Raw genomic sequence first — 17,206 nt, forward strand, 5'->3', positions numbered from 1 at the left:
CCCAGCGGTAAAAACTGGCAAAAGGAGGCGCTAGGGACACTAGCGCATCCCTAGCGCCTGCTTTTGACCCGGAGCGGCGGCTGTCAGCAGATTTGACAGCAGACGCTCAATTTTGCCAGCATCGGTTCTCAAGCCCGCTGACAGCCACGGGCTCGGAAACTGGATGCCGGCAAAATTGAGCGTCCGGTTTTCGGCCCGACAGCCGCGGGCCGAATTCAAATTATTTTTTTTTTAAACTTTTTTTACCCTTCGGGACCTCCGACTTAATATTGCTATGATATTAAGTTGGAGGGTGCACAGAAAAGCAGTTTTTACTGCTTTTCTGTGCACTTTCCCGGTGCCTGAAGAAATTAGCACCTACCTTTGGGTAGGTGCTAATTTCTGAAAGCAAAATGTGCGGCTTGGCTGCACATTTTACTTTCTGTATCGCGGGGAATACCTAATAGGGCCATCAACATGCATTTGCATGTTGAGGGCGCTATTAAGTGCCGCGGGTTGGACGCGCGTTTTCCGCCCCTTACTGAATAAGGGGAAAGGGAAAACACGCGTCCAAGAGCAGGGTGACAGTGTGCTCCGTCGGAAAGCACTGTACTGTATCGGCCTGTAAGTTAGGTGGCTAAACCCCTTGAAAATTGGTACCCAAGATATTGCTTGGTCCTAGAGGAAATCAAAGCTGGAAACAAAATATATAGCAAATGCATACTGATTGTAACATGAACATCCAGTCAGGCAACCTGGGAATGCATGGCCATGGTAAACAAACTCATTGGTGCAGGCTGAAATTAGAGACGCCAAGGACAACAGCGCCAACTTAAGACATGAAGCAAAATTAGTTACACCTTACATAACAAATATGGAACATCCCTATTTTTCTATGATGAGATAACATCTGATTTTCTACAAATGACAGCCAAAAAGAAGGAACAGCCATTTTGTTTTAAAACAGATAATCCAAACCCAAGTTTATGGTAGAACAAAATACGACTATTAAATATGACTATTTGGCTTGTGACTTTATCTTCATATTACCCAGATTTTCCATATGTAGTGTGCGAGTGATGGTAAGTGGAAAGCAGAACAGTAGTAATAATTGCTATTGACTTTCTGGCTGGGATCCCATTACTGGCTCTGAGCCCTAAGCTGAGGACAGTCCTTACTCAGCCTTTTAGCAGGGTAAGACCCGGCCACGGGACCCCACTGGAGACACAAAACTGGATTAAACTACCCACAAGACAGGCTGCTGGGCCACTTGGCTTTCTTGCTGCTTCTCTTAATCCTACTCCTAGGACGCCTTCCGGCCTGTTCCACTTTACTTGTTCACTCTTTTGGGTTCTCCCTAAAGCGGCTTTTATCATTCCTGTTCCAGTCAGTATAAGTCTGCTGTTGCCACTTACCCATAAATTACCTCATCATCGGAGTCATTGAGCATAGAAAAGGCAGGATTGTCTTTCAACTGTGATTCTGCAAGATAAAGTGCAAATGTGGTGCTCCATCAATAAATCAGTTTGACACCTTGAATGCAGCAGCCACAGGGACTCCGTGCAGGGAGTGGACGGAAAGGCTGTCTGAATGTGGACCAATCCATTTCTATTTGAGGCAGAACGCTAGGGGAGAGGACCTGATACATTACTAATATATCTGGGCAACGTTTTACACTGCCTCTCTGCAATGGTGAGGCTAAGTTGCCAGCAGAGGCTGTGGGACCCTGTCACCTTAGAAGCTGCATTCCTGACTTCTTTCTTTTCATGTTTTCCTGCCCAGTATTTATAAGCACACAGTTACTGTGGTGTGCAAACTCCACTAGAGACAGACAAGTTGAGAAAAGTTATTATGCTTCAAAGTTTTTCCTTTGGACCGAGTAACACCCTGGTCTTTGCTGGAGGCTCAGTTGGTAGGGGGTTGGACCTCAATTCCTTACTGTTATGTGCAGATGCTCGGCCGGAGGTTACGAGAGCTGGTCATGCCAGCCTCCTTATTTCACACACGGTGAAGGCGTAAAAGTCCATGGTTAGAGTCCTGCCACTGCCTAGGGGTTTCCTCTTCCATTCTATCTCCTATGAGGGGAAATCCATTTCAATCTGTCCACAGTTTTTGCAGAGATGCCGCAGATTGGTTGGAACTTGGGCTGAAATTTGTAGATCAGTTATGGGAAGAGGACGGCATTGTTTATAAATAGTTTCAAACATTTTGGTCTGACTACGGTACTCTCAGGATTATTACATAAAGCTGCAGGAGGCTCAGCTCCTTCTCTGTTTGAGAAGATACTTCTCCAGGAAGACATGGCCAGAGCGGCATACCATTGCTTTATAAGGCCATGCAGGGGTCCTCCCACTCCTTGCATTAACAACTTACAACTGACTGTGGGGGAGGCAGATTGGAAGGGGGATCTGCCTCCCCCAGATGCTCACTGTATTTCTCTATGTAGTAGGCAGACTGAATTGCTAATATGGCTGCTACGTCGCACCTCCTTTCTTTGTTAAACTCTCCCCTGTGGCCTTGGGGTTGTGGACTCAAGGGTTCTTATTGTCACCTGAGAAAGTTTTCTGGGAGGAAGTAGGGAAAGAGGTGTCTGCCAGTCTAGGAATTAACTTTCCTCTAATCCCTGGGTGGTGGGGAGAGTGATGTTTGAGCACATCTAGAGGAACCTTACTGGGACATGGCTAGGATTGTCATTACAATTAAATGGAAAGCAGATGCTACAACGGATTTATGGTATAGCAAATGTTGCTTACCTGATGTAACAGGTGTTCTCACAGGACAGCAGGATGTTAGTCCTCACAAATGGGTGACATCGAGGATGGAGCCCTGTACGGAAAACTTTTCTGTCAAAGTTTAAACAGAACTTTGACTGGCCCCTACTGGGCATGCCCAGCAAGGCACCGACCCTGCAGCCAGCAGGGGTCTCCCTCCAGTCTGATTTTCAAAGCTACAGGCAGTGCCTAAAAAGTAAAAACAAAACGAACCCAACACCGCGGGGTGGCGGGCGGGTTTCGTGAGGACTAACATCCTGCTGTCCTGTGAGAACACCTGTTACATCAGGTAAGCAACATTTGCTTTCTCACAGGACAAGCAGGATGGTTGTCCTCACAAATGGGTGAGTACCGAGCTGAGGATGTCCAGACTTGCACCAAATGCACCCAACGACGTGCAACAGGCACAACAACTGGGGTGGAATTTGGTAAAGGGCATCCGCACCCTACCGGGAAGGTGGAAGGGTGTTGGTACATCATGTTGGAAAAAGGTTACGCAAGACAGATTGGCCGAAGATGGAGTCCTGTCTTCCAGCCTTGTCCAAACAATAGTGGGCTGCAAAGGTATGGAGAGAACTCCAGGTTGCAGCTTTGCAGATGTCAGGAAGCGGCACCGATCGAAGGTGTGCCACTGACGTCGCCATGGCCCTCACAGAGTGTGCTTTTACACGGTCTTGAAAAGGAATGCCAGCTTGCTGATAGCAGAAGGAGATGCAGTCCGCCAACCAGGAGGAAAGAGCCTGCTTACCCACAGCTTGTCCTAACTTGTTAGGATGGAAAGAGACGAATAATTGAGTGCTCTTCCTGTGAGCAACTGTACGGTCTAGATAAAAAGCTAGAGCCCGTTTACAGTCTAGGGTATGCAGAGTCTGTTCCCCAGAGTTGGAATGGGGCCTGGGAAAAAAGATAGGTAGTATGATGGATTGATTGATATGAAACTCAGAAACTACCTTAGGTAAAAATTTAGGGTGAGTGCGGAGTACCGCCCTGTCTTGCAGGAGCTTAGTGTAAGGCGGATAGGTAACTAGGGCCTGTAATTCACTAACCCTGCGAGCTGAAGTGATAGCCAACAGGAATAATACTTTCCATGTGAGATACTTCAATTCACAGGAGTGCAGAGGTTCGAAAGGCGGTTTCATTAGACGACCAAGAACCAGATTAAGGTCCCAAGATGGGGCCGGAGGACGTAAGGGTGGCTTCAGATGGAGCAAGCCTTTAAGAAAGCGTGTTACCAGGGGTTGTACTGAAATAGGGACACCCTCTATACCTTTATGGAAAGCGGCTACCGCACTGACATGCATCCTAATGGAAGAGGTTTTAAGACCTGATTCCGGATAGATGCCATAAATAGTCCAAGAACTTAGAGATTGGACAGGAAAGGGGATCAAGGGACTGAGAAGTGCACCATGATGTGTACCTTTTCCATTTATATGAATAGGATCTTCTGGTGGAGGGCTTTCGTGAAGCTATCAGGACACGAGAAACCGAATCCGAAAGGTTAAAAGGCTGAAGGACTAACCTTCCAACATCCATGCCGTCAGGGACAAGGCTTGGAGGTTGGGATGGAGGAGGCATCCGTCGTTCTGAGTGAGCAGATGCGGGTCCATTCCCAGAGGAATGTGCCTGCGGATGGAGAGATCCTGGAGTATGGGAAACCACACCTGGCGTGGCCAGTGGGGTGCTATCAGGATCATGGTTCCTCCGTCCTGGCGAAGCTTCACGAGAGTCCTTGACAGAAGAGGAAGTGGAGGGAATGCATAGAGCAGACCTGTCGTCCACTTGAGGGAGAAGGCATCCCTCGGCCGAGAGTGCTGGCTCCGAATGAGAGAGCAGTAATCGTCCACTTTGTGGTTCTGAGGGGACGCAAAGAGGTCTATGCGGGGAGAACCCCACTTGTGAAACAGAGAGGTCGCTACCAGAGGATCGAGTGACCACTCGTGTGGTTGGAAGACACGGCTCAGCTGGTCTGCCAATACATTGTCTACTCCCGGCAGGTAAGTGGCCCTGAGGTACATGGAGTGGGAGAGGGCTTCCGCCCAAATCTGCGCAGCTTCCTGACACAGAAGGAAGGAGCCTGTGCCTCCCTGCTTGTTTATGTACCACATGGCCACTTGGTTGTCCGTCTGGATTAAGATTATCTGATTGGATAGATGATCTTTGAAAGTTCTGAGCGCGTAGCGGATTGCTCGAAGTTCCAAGAAATTTATCTGGTGTTCGGCTTCCTCTGGTGACCATAACCCTTGGGTTTGGAAATCGTCCACATGGGCCCCCCAACCGATGTGGGAAGCGTCGGTGGTTAGGATTACTTGTGGATCTGGTAGGAGAAAAGGTAAGCCGTGAAGGAGGTTGACTTGAGTCGTCCACCAGGTTAAAGACAGGCGTAGCGCTTGTGAAACTGTGACTATGGAGGACAGAGGCTGAGAAGCTTGAATCCATTGGTGTCGCAGAGTCCATTGTGTTACTCTCATGGCTAGTCGGGTCATGGGAGTGACTTGAACCGAGGATGCCATGTGTCCTAGGAGAATGAGGAATTGGCGAGCCGTGGCAGTGTGTTGAGACTGGAGCTGGTGAGCTAGGGACATGAGAGTTTGGACCCGTTGAAGTGGAAGGTAGGCCTTTGCCTGTAAGGTGTCCAAGTCTGCCCCAATGAAGGATAAGGTTTGAGATGGGACTAAGCAAGATTTCTCGTAATTGACAAGAAACCCTAAGGAAAGGAGTGTGTAAATTGTCAATTTTAGGGAGGATTGAGCAATCTGAGGGGTAGAGGCCCTGATTAGCCAATCGTCCAGGTAGGGGTAGACGTGGACACCTTACTTCCTGAGGAATGCTGCTACCACTACGAGACATTTGGTAAAGACTCGTGGAGCAGATGCCAGACCGAAAGGTAGTACCCGGTACTGATAATGGTCGCGGCCTACCAGAAAACGCAGATACTTGCGATGAGATGGTGTTATGGCAATGTGGGTATAAGCGTCCTTGAGGTCGAGAGAGCACAGCCAATCCCCCTTTTGCAGTAGAGGGAGCAGCGCGCCCAGGGTTACCATCTTGAACTTTTCTTTTTGAAGGTACTTGTTGAGGGCCCGAAGGTCCAGAATGGGACGTAGCCCCCCTGATTTCTTTGGTATTAGGAAGTATCTGGAATAGAATCCTGTCCCTTGTTGACAGGGAGGGACGGGTTCTATAGCATTTGATTGTAAAAGAAGGGATACTTCTTGTTGTAATTGAGCCAACTGGCTGGTTAGACTCCATGCCTGAAGGGGCGGGGAGTCTGGCGGGAGAGCCATGAAGTTGAGGTGGTAACCCTGTGCGATAATTGCTAACACCCAGTGATCTGAGGTGATCTGTTTCCAACGGTGCAAGAAGTGGAACAGTCGACCCCCCACAGGGATGTATGGAAGAGGGATCTGGCATGTGCTCAGTACAGGGAAGTCAAAGGCCCGCCGCAGGCCCAGGAGGTGGGGCTACAGTAGGACCGTGCAGGTCCTCCAACAGGCTGAGGCCTGTTGGAGGACCGTGCAGGACGAGGCCTAGCTGATGGAGGATAATAGCGACGTGGTCGAAAGAACGACTTCTTAGAGTCCTTCTTTGGTGGTTGCTTGGAGGACACGTCAGGTGGGACAGACGAGAGTTGTTTCAACGTCTCATGGTGATCTTTTAACTCTGCCACAATCTGTTGAATTTGTTCTCCAAACAAATTGTCGCCTAAGCAGGGTAGATCAGCAAGACGATCCTGGACCTCTGGGCGAAGGTTAGACGACTTTAACCAAGCCCAACGTCTGGCTGAGATGGCTGTGGCTGAAACTTTTGTGGAAGCATCGAATATGTCGTAGGCAGTTCTAATCTCGTGCTTCCCTGCCTCAAATCCTTTATGAAGAAGGGCTTGAAGCTGTGGTTGGTACTGGTCCGGCAACGTGTCAGCATAGTCTTGCATCTGCTTAAGGATGGCTCTGTTGTATTGAGTCATGTAAAGTTGATATGAAGCTATGCGTGAAATCAACATAGCTCCATGATATACTTTTCGTCCCACACTATCCAGGAATTTATTGTCCTTGGTAGGTGGAGTGGAAGAGTGTGGCTTAAGACGTTTGGCCTTCTTCTGCGCAGACTCAACCACAACAGAGCGATGATCCAGTTGAGGCTTTTGAAAACCTGGTGCTGACTGGACAAGATATGTGGAGTCAGCTTTTTTGTTAACTGGTGAAATAGATGAAGGAGATTCCCAGTTTTTCTTTAGCAGATCCAAAAACACCTGGTGAATAGGGATGGAAGCGATGATTTTTGGAGCATCCAGAAATTGGAGTAGTTCCATCATCTGGTGTCTGTCATCGGCTTCAGATTGTAACTGAAAAGGTACAATTTCTGACATCTCTTTTACAAAATTAATGAAAGAGAGATCCTCAGGAGGAGATCTTTTTCTACTCTCTGTAGGAGATGGTGGTGAAGGCAAATCTGTGTCAGAAGATGTATCATCATCATCACCCCAGGTATCGTAGGGATCATGTGGGACTTGAAGCCCTGAAGGACCTGGTTGAGGCTCTGAAGGCATCGATGGAAATCTAGATGGAATCGGTGCTGTAGGTGGAATGGCATCGAGGGCTTCGGCGCTGCCGATGGAATCGGTGCCGGACGCGGAATCGATGGAGCCGAAGGATAAATCGGTGGAGATATACCAGAAGGTACCGATGGAACCACCCCGGAAGGGGGAATCCGGAACGGTGTTTCTCCTGCCGATGAGAATCCAGTCGGAGACGGTGGTGTTGTCGATGGTACTGGAATTACCGATGGAAGGGCCGTCATAAGTGCCTCCATGCGGTGCAGTAGAGGTGCTAGAGCTTGCACCAACGGCTCGGTGGTCGATTCCCTCCTCGGTGGCGAAGTCGGTGCCGGCGTCGGTGCCGGAGGCGGTGCCGATGGAGGTTGTAATTTCTTCATCGCTTTCTCGATGGCCTCCTGGACCAGCCGGTCCAGTTCTGCCCGGAGACCAGGGGTAACAATACCCGGCTCGACGGGAGAGGGAGGCTGAGGCAAGGCCGGAGGGACCACCGTAACCGGTGGGATCACGGCCCCCACACCCCGAGAGGGTGAGGGTTTCCTCGGTGCCTGCGAACGAGACGTGGAGGGTGTCCGGTCTGATCGCGGCTTCTTAGTCGGTGGCTCGGCTTGAGCGGAGGTCGATGGCTGTGGATCCTCGACAGGCCGAGACTTGTGCCGTCGATGGCGATGCTTTTCTTTCCGATCCCCTCGCCCATCCGGGGAAGGGACGGGAGTCGACGGCCGAGAAGCGATCGATGGCGGACGGTCACCGGAGGGTTGACGGTGATGGTGCAACTTCGACGGTGCCGGTTCCGATGACGTCGATGCTATCGATGGCGTTGGGGTGGGTGTATGGAAGAGGAGCCCCATCTTCTCCATCCTGGCTTTGCGACCTTTGGGTGTCATTAAGGCACATTTGGTGTAAGTCAGGACATCATGCTCACTACCCAAACACATAACACAAACCCTGTGGGGGTCTGTGATTGACATAGTCCGGGTGCAATCCGGACAACGACGGAACCCCGTTGCCATGGCTGTAAGCCAAAATTTAGCCTGGGGATCGGTAAGTGCCAACAGGCCTGGAGGGCCAAAATCGACGGTAGTCGATGGAAAATGGCAAAAAACTTACCGGATTCCGTAAAGATGACAAAAATTTGTCGAAGGGAGACCCCTGAGGGGCAAATTTTCTTAGGAAATTAATTTCCAAATTCCTGTCAGGAACGTGGTAAGAGAGCTCCTTTCACCGCGTGGCAACTGCTGCGCGGAAAAAAGAAGACTGAAGGGAGACCCCTGCTGGCTGCAGGGTCAGTGCCTTGCTGGGCATGCCCAGTAGGGGCCAGTCAAAGTTCTGTTAAACTTTGACAGAAGTTTTCCGTGGTGGGCTCCATCCTCGATGTCACCCCATTTGTGAGGATAACCATCCTGCTTGTCCTGTGAGAAAAACAAATATATATGAAATAGCATTAATAGAAAAGCTCACACATGCTCAGGCATAATATGACTATGTATGATAAGATCTGGGGCTGTTTTTGGTCGTATTGGGGTGGGACAGCCAACAGTACTTGAGGTCGTATTGTGTTAAATACTGTGCATGTGTGCCACCTTGTAAAGAGGGGCTATTGTTATTAAAGCTGTTAATCTTGTTAATGAGGGAGACTATTCTGAGCTGTTTATTGCACAAATAGCGGTAGGTATTGGCCATAGGCTCTTGATTTGTTGTCCAAGAAAACAAAGAGGTAGGCGATCTATGATAGCCGTAAGGATAAACACAAACAATAGATGCCTGATCTTTTTCCAAATGTTTATTAAGCAGAGACGTGTTCAAAAATCGCCCGACTCAGGCCGAGTTTCGCCGTTCAAAAACCGCTGCCTCAGGGGCTACAAACAAACCAAACATAAATTAACAATAATATCTAAAAACAACACTCAAATTAGCAACATCTTTAAGATCTTATAAATATTAAAAAGTCATTATCACAAAATAAAAACTTTTTTAATCCTTAATTAAGATCTCAGATATTGATAAAAAATATTGATTATTTAAAATTAAATTAATAAATTCTTAAAATGATGACAAAAATCCAACAGTATATCAAACATACCCACAAGAATACTTTATCAATTCCTGCTTAAGAATTAAATATTTAACAATATATATACTTCTCAGCATGTTTAAAGATAAATTTACCTTCAACACTCCACAGTTATGAAAAAATCTCAGTAGTGTATTTCTCATCCGATGTACAGTCAATTACTGTCAGCAATGCTTAAGATAACCAGAGAAAATGTGTGACAAACTTAAAAACTGAAATCTCATCATAGTACATATTAGTCATTCTGAATCATTTCCTGATGGTAAAATGGCAGAGAAACAAATAAAAACAATGCTACATAAAAATATATATAATAAAAACCTTCTATTTGGACATATTACTTTACCATAAATCAAACTGTATAAACTGTACTCATTTTTGATTTGTTAAACATAATAATAAACCATTTCAAATCATTATAAATATTAAAACTACTAAAAAATTAAAAAATGTGTATATTAGAAAAAACATGCCAATGAGGGTGTTAAAAACAAACATATCAGTTCTACTCTCTGCTGTCATAGTGAACACTTGCCAATTGAAATCCTTAACTTCTTTAGCTTGAGTCACAAAAAAAAACAAAAAAAAAACAACCCACAAACCAAACAAACAAACAAACACTAAAATACACTAAAATAACCAAAGACAACTTGCTTTTTCCATGCTACAAAGTTAATGTCATGAAAAGATGCTTCTCACACTCAAATCGCTAAAAAATCTAATTTGAAGAACACTGAGAGGTATTTTAAAAGAGGTTTTACCTTCTGCAAACAGCACTTCACTCCCGGTCTCTGCTGCTACTGAGCTCAGCCTTGATTGTCCACCATTTTAAATCCCTAATTTTGGCGCCAAAAACTCAGGACCAGGGACTGATAAAATTATTTTATTCAAGTTAATAAAATGGCTCAAAACCCTTCTGCAAGGTGGAAAATTTATATTAAACATAAATCTTTATGTTATTTAAACAAAGCGATCTAAATTCAATTTAGTGGGCGTTCCCTCAAATGTCAATCAATTAAGTGGGTGTGTTCTATGTAAAACATCATCTGAATGCACTACACCCGATCCAGAGATTAAACTAGTAATTGGGACAGTGGCATGTTAAAACCAACTAAGAAAAACAAACGATAAAAATGTTTATAATGAGGAAATGGTTAAAATTCAATACTTAATAACACCTAAAAATTATATTAAATAAAAAATAATAAAATAATCAGTTAAATGAATACAGTAAAAAATGTCTAAAACCATAAATCATATAGCATATTTTACCAAATTCGATGCCATTTAGTTATAGTTTATGATGGTGCTGGATGCTGCAGAAATTTTTTTTTTTTTTTTTTTTTTTACAGTACACTATTACAGATCAAAGGAATACAGATAGATCTGTTTCCATGTTTAAACCATGTGGTGTCAATGTATTAAATTCATAAATGTATTTCTGCTCTATCTGTAATAACATTTTATCCAAGTTTCCTCCTCTCCAGTTCAAAATTGGCTGCTGAACAAAACAGAATCTATAGTGTTCAAATGTGTGACCAAATTCCAAGGAGTGGTCAACTAGTGGTTTTGACCTCACACTTCTCTTGATACTACTTTTATGCTCAAGTATACGTTTATTAAATTCCCTTATTGTCTTGCCGATGTAGTATCTCTCACATGGGCAGATCGCTGCATAAACTACCCCTTTACTTTTACAATTGATAAAGGTTCTAAGTTTAAAACTATCATCTCTTCCTGGAATATGTAACACATCAGTTTTCAAATTGACTCTACAAACTGAGCAATTGCCACAGGGGCGGTGACCTGGAGGTCTCATATCTGTACTTGTTTTATTTGGTAGTGATGAAGGAGCCAATATATCTTTTAAATTTTTGTCAATGCTCTCTAGACTTAATGATTTTGATAATCAAGACATCGAAGCAAAGAGAAGAGAAACTGAAGAGCGAATTAGATGAGCATTTAGATTACTTGAAGAAACATGATTTGTGCTTTGATCTTATGCATGAAGATTATAAAAATAATGTTGACAATTTTACCAAGGATTTGAAAGCTACGAAGTTTGAAAAATTTAAACGTGATGAAGGAGACTATGTTAATAATCACATTTACTCCTGGCAATATGTGAACAAACAGAATTATAACAAGCAGAAACATGATTATGTTAATAATGCTAATAATAAGATTAACAGTCATGAAAGAAATGAGAAAAGACAGCAAGGCAGCCCTAATCGAGATAGGAATGCTAAAAGAGTGAGGAGCAACACAGATTTAGACATTGACACATCGGCATCTCTTTTTAGTACTGCTAATAATGATGGACATCTAACAAGGGTGCAGGAAGTTGGCAAACTTTGGAGAAAGGATTCTGTAAAAGATATAGAGAGAGATCAACCAGGTGGGGAAGCCCTGGTCAGTAAACCATCTACCTCCTTTTTCAGAGGGAGAGGAGATTGGAGAGGACGAGGGAGAGGGAGAGGGAGTTTTAATAACCGGTTCACTACGAACCAGGATTGGAGATACCAATAATAAATATCAATCGGATAATAACAAGATCATCAATCTGTCTTCAAGAAATTTAGATGAAGATGAGAAAAAGATACTTGGTAAAGGTCTGTCATTTATTCCCACCCCCTCCTACAACCCCTTTCGCACAAGAGTTGAACTTTTTAAATTTGTTCGGAGGTTAAAAATTACAGATTTTTTTGAAAATAAGCAGGTAGAGAATACTGATCTCTCGATCGTTAAGAAACCCAGTAATTGGATTCCCCCGGGTATGCCCAATCCAGTTATACAAACATTTGAAACTTTGATTTTACAGGAGATTGGCAATATGGAAAAAATAGGGAATGATAAAAAATTCTTCAACATCACAAAAAAAGAAAGGGAAGCAATGAATAGATTAAAGAATGATAGATCCTTGGTGATTAAATCAGCAGATAAAGGAGGTTCGATAGTTCTACAGGACACGGCTAATTACATCAAAGAGATAGAACGACAGCTCTCGGATCATTCTTTTTACTTGAAACTTGAGAAAAATCCCACGATTGCTATTAAAAAAGAAATAGATTCATTGCTGGAAGATGCAAATGAAAGAGGCTTCCTAACAAAAAAAGAAATAAGTTATTTAAAGGTTGACAATCCTATCCTGCCAACTCTGTACACTTTACCCAAGATACATAAATCTCTGATTGATCCTCCGGGCAGACCGATAGTTTCAGCAATTGGTTCACTTCTAGAACCTATTTCATCATTCCTTGACACATTTCTTAAAACACAAGTCTCTGAAGCACCTTCATACATCCGTGATTCTTCAGATTTTATACTCAGATTAGAAGATTTCAATAAGTCAGGAGGAATCAATGAAAGTAAAATTATGGTGACATTAGACAATGAAGCGCTTTATACAAACATACCCCAAACCGCAGCAATAGAAATTGACACACATTTTTGAGACACGTACTTCACACAGACGTATTCCGAATGGATTTCTAATTAATTTGGCAACAATAGCTATCATAAAAAAAATTTTCTGTTTTAATAATGACATATATCAGCAGATCAAAGGAGTAGCGATGGGGTCTAAGATGGCCCCATCAGTTGCTAATTTATATGTAGCTCAATTTGAAAAGAAATTCTTGGAGTTACATGGCTTTCAAAGAAACATACTACTGTGGAAAAGATTCATAGATGACATATTTCTGATATGGAAAGGGGATATAGAGACATTAAAAAAATTTCATGATTGGCTAAATGGACTGGATGTTAATCTGAGATTTACCATGAGTCACAGTGGGATAACAATCCCGTTTTTAGATATCACAGTTACATTCGAAGATGGGTTATTTATCACAGATATTTATAGGAAACCCACTGATACCAACGAACTGTTACATTATACAAGCAGTCATAGCAAATCTCTACTCAGGAATCTTCCCTATTCTCAATTTCTCAGATTGAGACGACTCTGCACAACTGATTCTATGTTCAACTATAGATCCAATCAGATGAAAGAAAGATTTTTGGAAAAAGGGTATCCATTGCGACACATTCAGGAAGGTCTGAATAGAGCACAAACAAAATCGTACAGATCTCTTGACTAAGAAGAAAAGAGACACAAAAGCCGAAGATCTCCTAGTTTGCCCTATCACCTACAGCGATATGTCACACAACATTAGTAACATTCTCAGAAAATTCTGGCCAATCATACAAGCTTTGCCTTCTTTTAAAGACAAGAGACTAATGATTGCCAATAAAAAAGACAAAAATTTAAAAGATATATTGGCTCCTTCATCACTACCAAATAAAACAAGTACAGATATGAGACCTCCAGGTCACCGCCCCTGTGGCAATTGCTCAGTTTGTAGAGTCAATTTGAAAACTGATGTGTTACATATTCCAGGAAGAGATGATAGTTTTAAACTTAGAACCTTTACCAATTGTAAAAGTAAAGGGGTAGTTTATGCAGCGATCTGCCCATGTGAGAAATACTACATCGGCAAGACAATAAGGGAATTTAATAAACGTATACTTGAGCATAAAAGTAGTATCAAGAGAAGTGTTAGGTCAAAACCACTAGTTGACCACTCCTTGGAATTTGGTCACACATTTGAACACTATAGATTCTGTGTTGTTCAGCAGCCAATTTTGAACTGGAGAGGAGGAAACTTGGATAAAATGTTATTACAGATAGAGCAGAAATACATTTATGAATTTAATACATTGACACCACATGGTTTAAACATGGAAACAGATCTATCTGTATTCCTTTGATCTGTAATAGTGTACTGTAAAAAAAAAAAAAAAAAAAATTTTCTGCAGCATCCAGCACCATCATAAACTATAACTAAATGGCATCGAATTTGGTAAAATATGCTATATGATTTATGGTTTTAGACATTTTTTACTGTATTCATTTAACTGATTATTTTATTATTTTTTATTTAATATAATTTTTAGGTGTTATTAAGTATTGAATTTTAACCATTTCCTCATTATAAACATTTTTATTGTTTGTTTTTCTTAGTTGGTTTTAACATGCCACTGTCCCAATTACTAGTTTAATCTCTGGATCGGGTGTAGTGCATTCAGATGATGTTTTACATAGAACACACCCACTTAATTGATTAACATTTGAGGGAACGCCCACTAAATTGAATTTAGATCGCTTTGTTTAAATAACATAAAGATTTATGTTTAATATAAATTTTCCACCTTGCAGACGGGTTTTGAGCCATTTTATTAACTTGAATAAAATAATTTTATCAGTCCCTGGTCCTGAGTTTTTGGCGCCAAAATTAGGGATTTAAAATGGTGGACAATCAAGGCTGAGCTCAGTAGCAGCAGAGATCGGGAGTGAAGTGCTGTTTGCAGAAGGTAAAACCTCTTTTAAAATACCTCTCAGTGTTCTTCAAATTAGATTTTTTAGCGATTTGAGTGTATGAGAAGCATCTTTTCATGACATTAACTTTGTAGCATGGAAAAAGCAAGTTGTCTTTGGTTATTTTAGTGTATTTTAGTGTTTGTTTGTTTGTTTGGTTTGTGGGGTTTTTTTTTTTTTGTGACTCAAGCTAAAGAAGTTAAGGATTTCAATTGGCAAGTGTTCACTATGACAGCAGAGAGTAGAACTGATATGTTTGTTTTTAACACCCTCATTGGCATGTTTTTTCTAATATACACATTTTTTAATTTTTTAGTAGTTTTAATATTTATAATGATTTGAAATGGTTTATTATGTTTAACAAATCAAAAATGAGTACAGTTTGTACAGTTTGATTCATGGTAAAGTAATATGTCCAAATAGAAGGTTTTTATTATATATATTTTTATGTAGCATTGTTTTTATTTGTTTCTCTGCCATTTTACCATCAGGAAATGATTCAGAATGACTAATATGTACTATGATGAGATTTCAGTTTTTAAGTTTGTCACACATTTTCTCTGGTTATCTTAAGCATTGCTGACAGTAATTGACTGTACATCGGATGAGAAATACACTACTGAGATTTTTTCATAACTGTGGAGTGTTGAAGGTAAATTTATCTTTAAACATGCTGAGAAGTATATATATTGTTAAATATTTAATTCTTAAGCAGGAATTGATAAAGTATTCTTGTGGGTATGTTTGATATACTGTTGGATTTGTCATCATTTTAAGAATTTATTAATTTAATTTTAAATAATCAATATTTTTTATCAATATCTGAGATCTTAATTAAGGATTAAAAAAGTTTTTATTTTGTGATAATGACTTTTTAATATTTATAAGATCTTAAAGATGTTGCTAATTTGAGTGTTGTTTTTAGATATTATTGTTAATTTATGTTTGGTTTGTTTGTAGCCCCTGAGGCAGCGGTTTTTGAACGGCGAAACTCGGCCTGAGTCGGGCGATTTTTGAACACGTCTCTGCTTAATAAACATTTGGAAAAAGATCAGGCACCTCTTGATTTGTTGTTGCACTGCCAAAAGGTTTTAAAAAAATAAGCTTTTACTTTGCAGGCCAAACGCCAGAAAACCTCAACACGTGTGCCCTGCTGTTGTGCAAGTCAGCTCCGTTCCCAAGATAATTACTTGCCTTTCCAAGCCTTGCCCCAGAGGACTTAGAATGGAAGTTGGTATCTGAGGCGATGGAGGGATTAGTGACTCGCCCAAGTCACAGAGAGTGTAGGGGAGAAGCGGGATTTGAACCCTAATTACTAGACTACGCCCACTTACCGTACAGAGCATTCTTTGATGGGGAATAGACGAAGGCCAAGGTGTAGAGGTAGAAGTTCAACAAGCCGTAGAAAGATAAGAATTCTGCAGGTGATGCTAGTTAAGGACAAGGCATTTGTATCTTCGCCTTTGTTAACAAAGCCATACTTTGGCCATTTACGTGCTGGAGTTTGCAAAGGATAGCCCGCACTTGTGCAGTCTCACACTAAAACCCGGGTATTTCAGATTTTGCTTGCATGGCAGTGCCAGATATCACCCTAGCCCCTCTGCAGTAAGAGTACCTCGTTATCTACATCATCTCTGGCACTGTCAAGTTCACCACAAAACAGACATCTCGTTCGGTCTCTGCTAGATAGATCCTTCCCACCACCACCTCCTCAGCTTCGTCCCCCACTATTCCCTCTGTTTGCCTCCCTTCCCTCCTTTGTGCCCAGTCCTCTTCCTCTCTCCCCACTCTGCTTCCACTCTCATCTTTCCCAGGGGTGAGCAAACCTTTTTGTGCCGGGGCTACATTTCAAGTTATCGGCTGCAGCATGGACTGGTGCTCTCCTTTGGAGCTCCTTGACACACCAACCCAACCTTCAGCCCTTGCTGTGGGCATTTCGGTATCCAGCATCTTAAAGTATCACTACTTTCAGCACTCCGCGGATCCCAGCCTCGATCAAAATCAGCAAAACCTTCAACCCAAAACAGATACATTTTAAGGGCAAGAGTCATTCTTCCCATAGATGCAAAATGGGAAACACGAATATGTACATCTGGCCCCTTAGAAATCAGAACAAAAGTCAAATAAAAAAACTTCAAAGTCTAATCTAAATTTCAAACTTTGAGGAAACACAACTGCACCAAACTGTAAGTAGCTGTAAAAAAAAAAGGAAGGAGGAAAAAAACCTCAGAACTCAGCCAAATGTGAAAGTAACACAAATGGTTAAAAATCCTCCCAAACACATTTTTACTACTACTAAACACTTCTATAGCTCTTCCTTGACATATGCAGTGCTGTTCAAAAAACCTACATTTTTATCTTTTTCTATAAATCCTTAAGCCAGCAAAGTGACAAATGTATTGGCTTCAGGGAAACGTGCCGTGTGACGAGCTGGTGTAGAATGAATTCAT

General features: G+C 42.3%; 1 protein-coding gene across 5 annotated transcripts in view; it reads right to left on the reverse strand.

The window, feature by feature from the left end:
• Positions 1-17,206, reverse strand: part of TMEM181 (transmembrane protein 181) — a 150,142-nt gene that overhangs the window by 9,611 nt on the left and 123,325 nt on the right. For 4 of the 5 annotated variants that reach the window (XM_029596645.1, XM_029596647.1, XM_029596648.1 and 1 more), the window contains exons 15-16: positions 16,091-16,180; positions 1,395-1,461 (exon numbers count right to left, since the gene is read on the reverse strand). In XM_029596645.1, the coding sequence (XP_029452505.1) occupies positions 1,395-1,461; positions 16,091-16,180 (157 nt within the window). The remainder of the gene's footprint in view (positions 1-1,394; positions 1,462-16,090; positions 16,181-17,206) is intronic. The other variant, XM_029596646.1, reaches the window with a different exon arrangement.

The sequence above is a fragment of the Rhinatrema bivittatum genome, chromosome 3, assembly GCF_901001135.1.
Source record: "Rhinatrema bivittatum chromosome 3, aRhiBiv1.1, whole genome shotgun sequence".
In the NCBI taxonomy this organism is placed as follows: Eukaryota; Metazoa; Chordata; class Amphibia; order Gymnophiona; family Rhinatrematidae; genus Rhinatrema; species Rhinatrema bivittatum.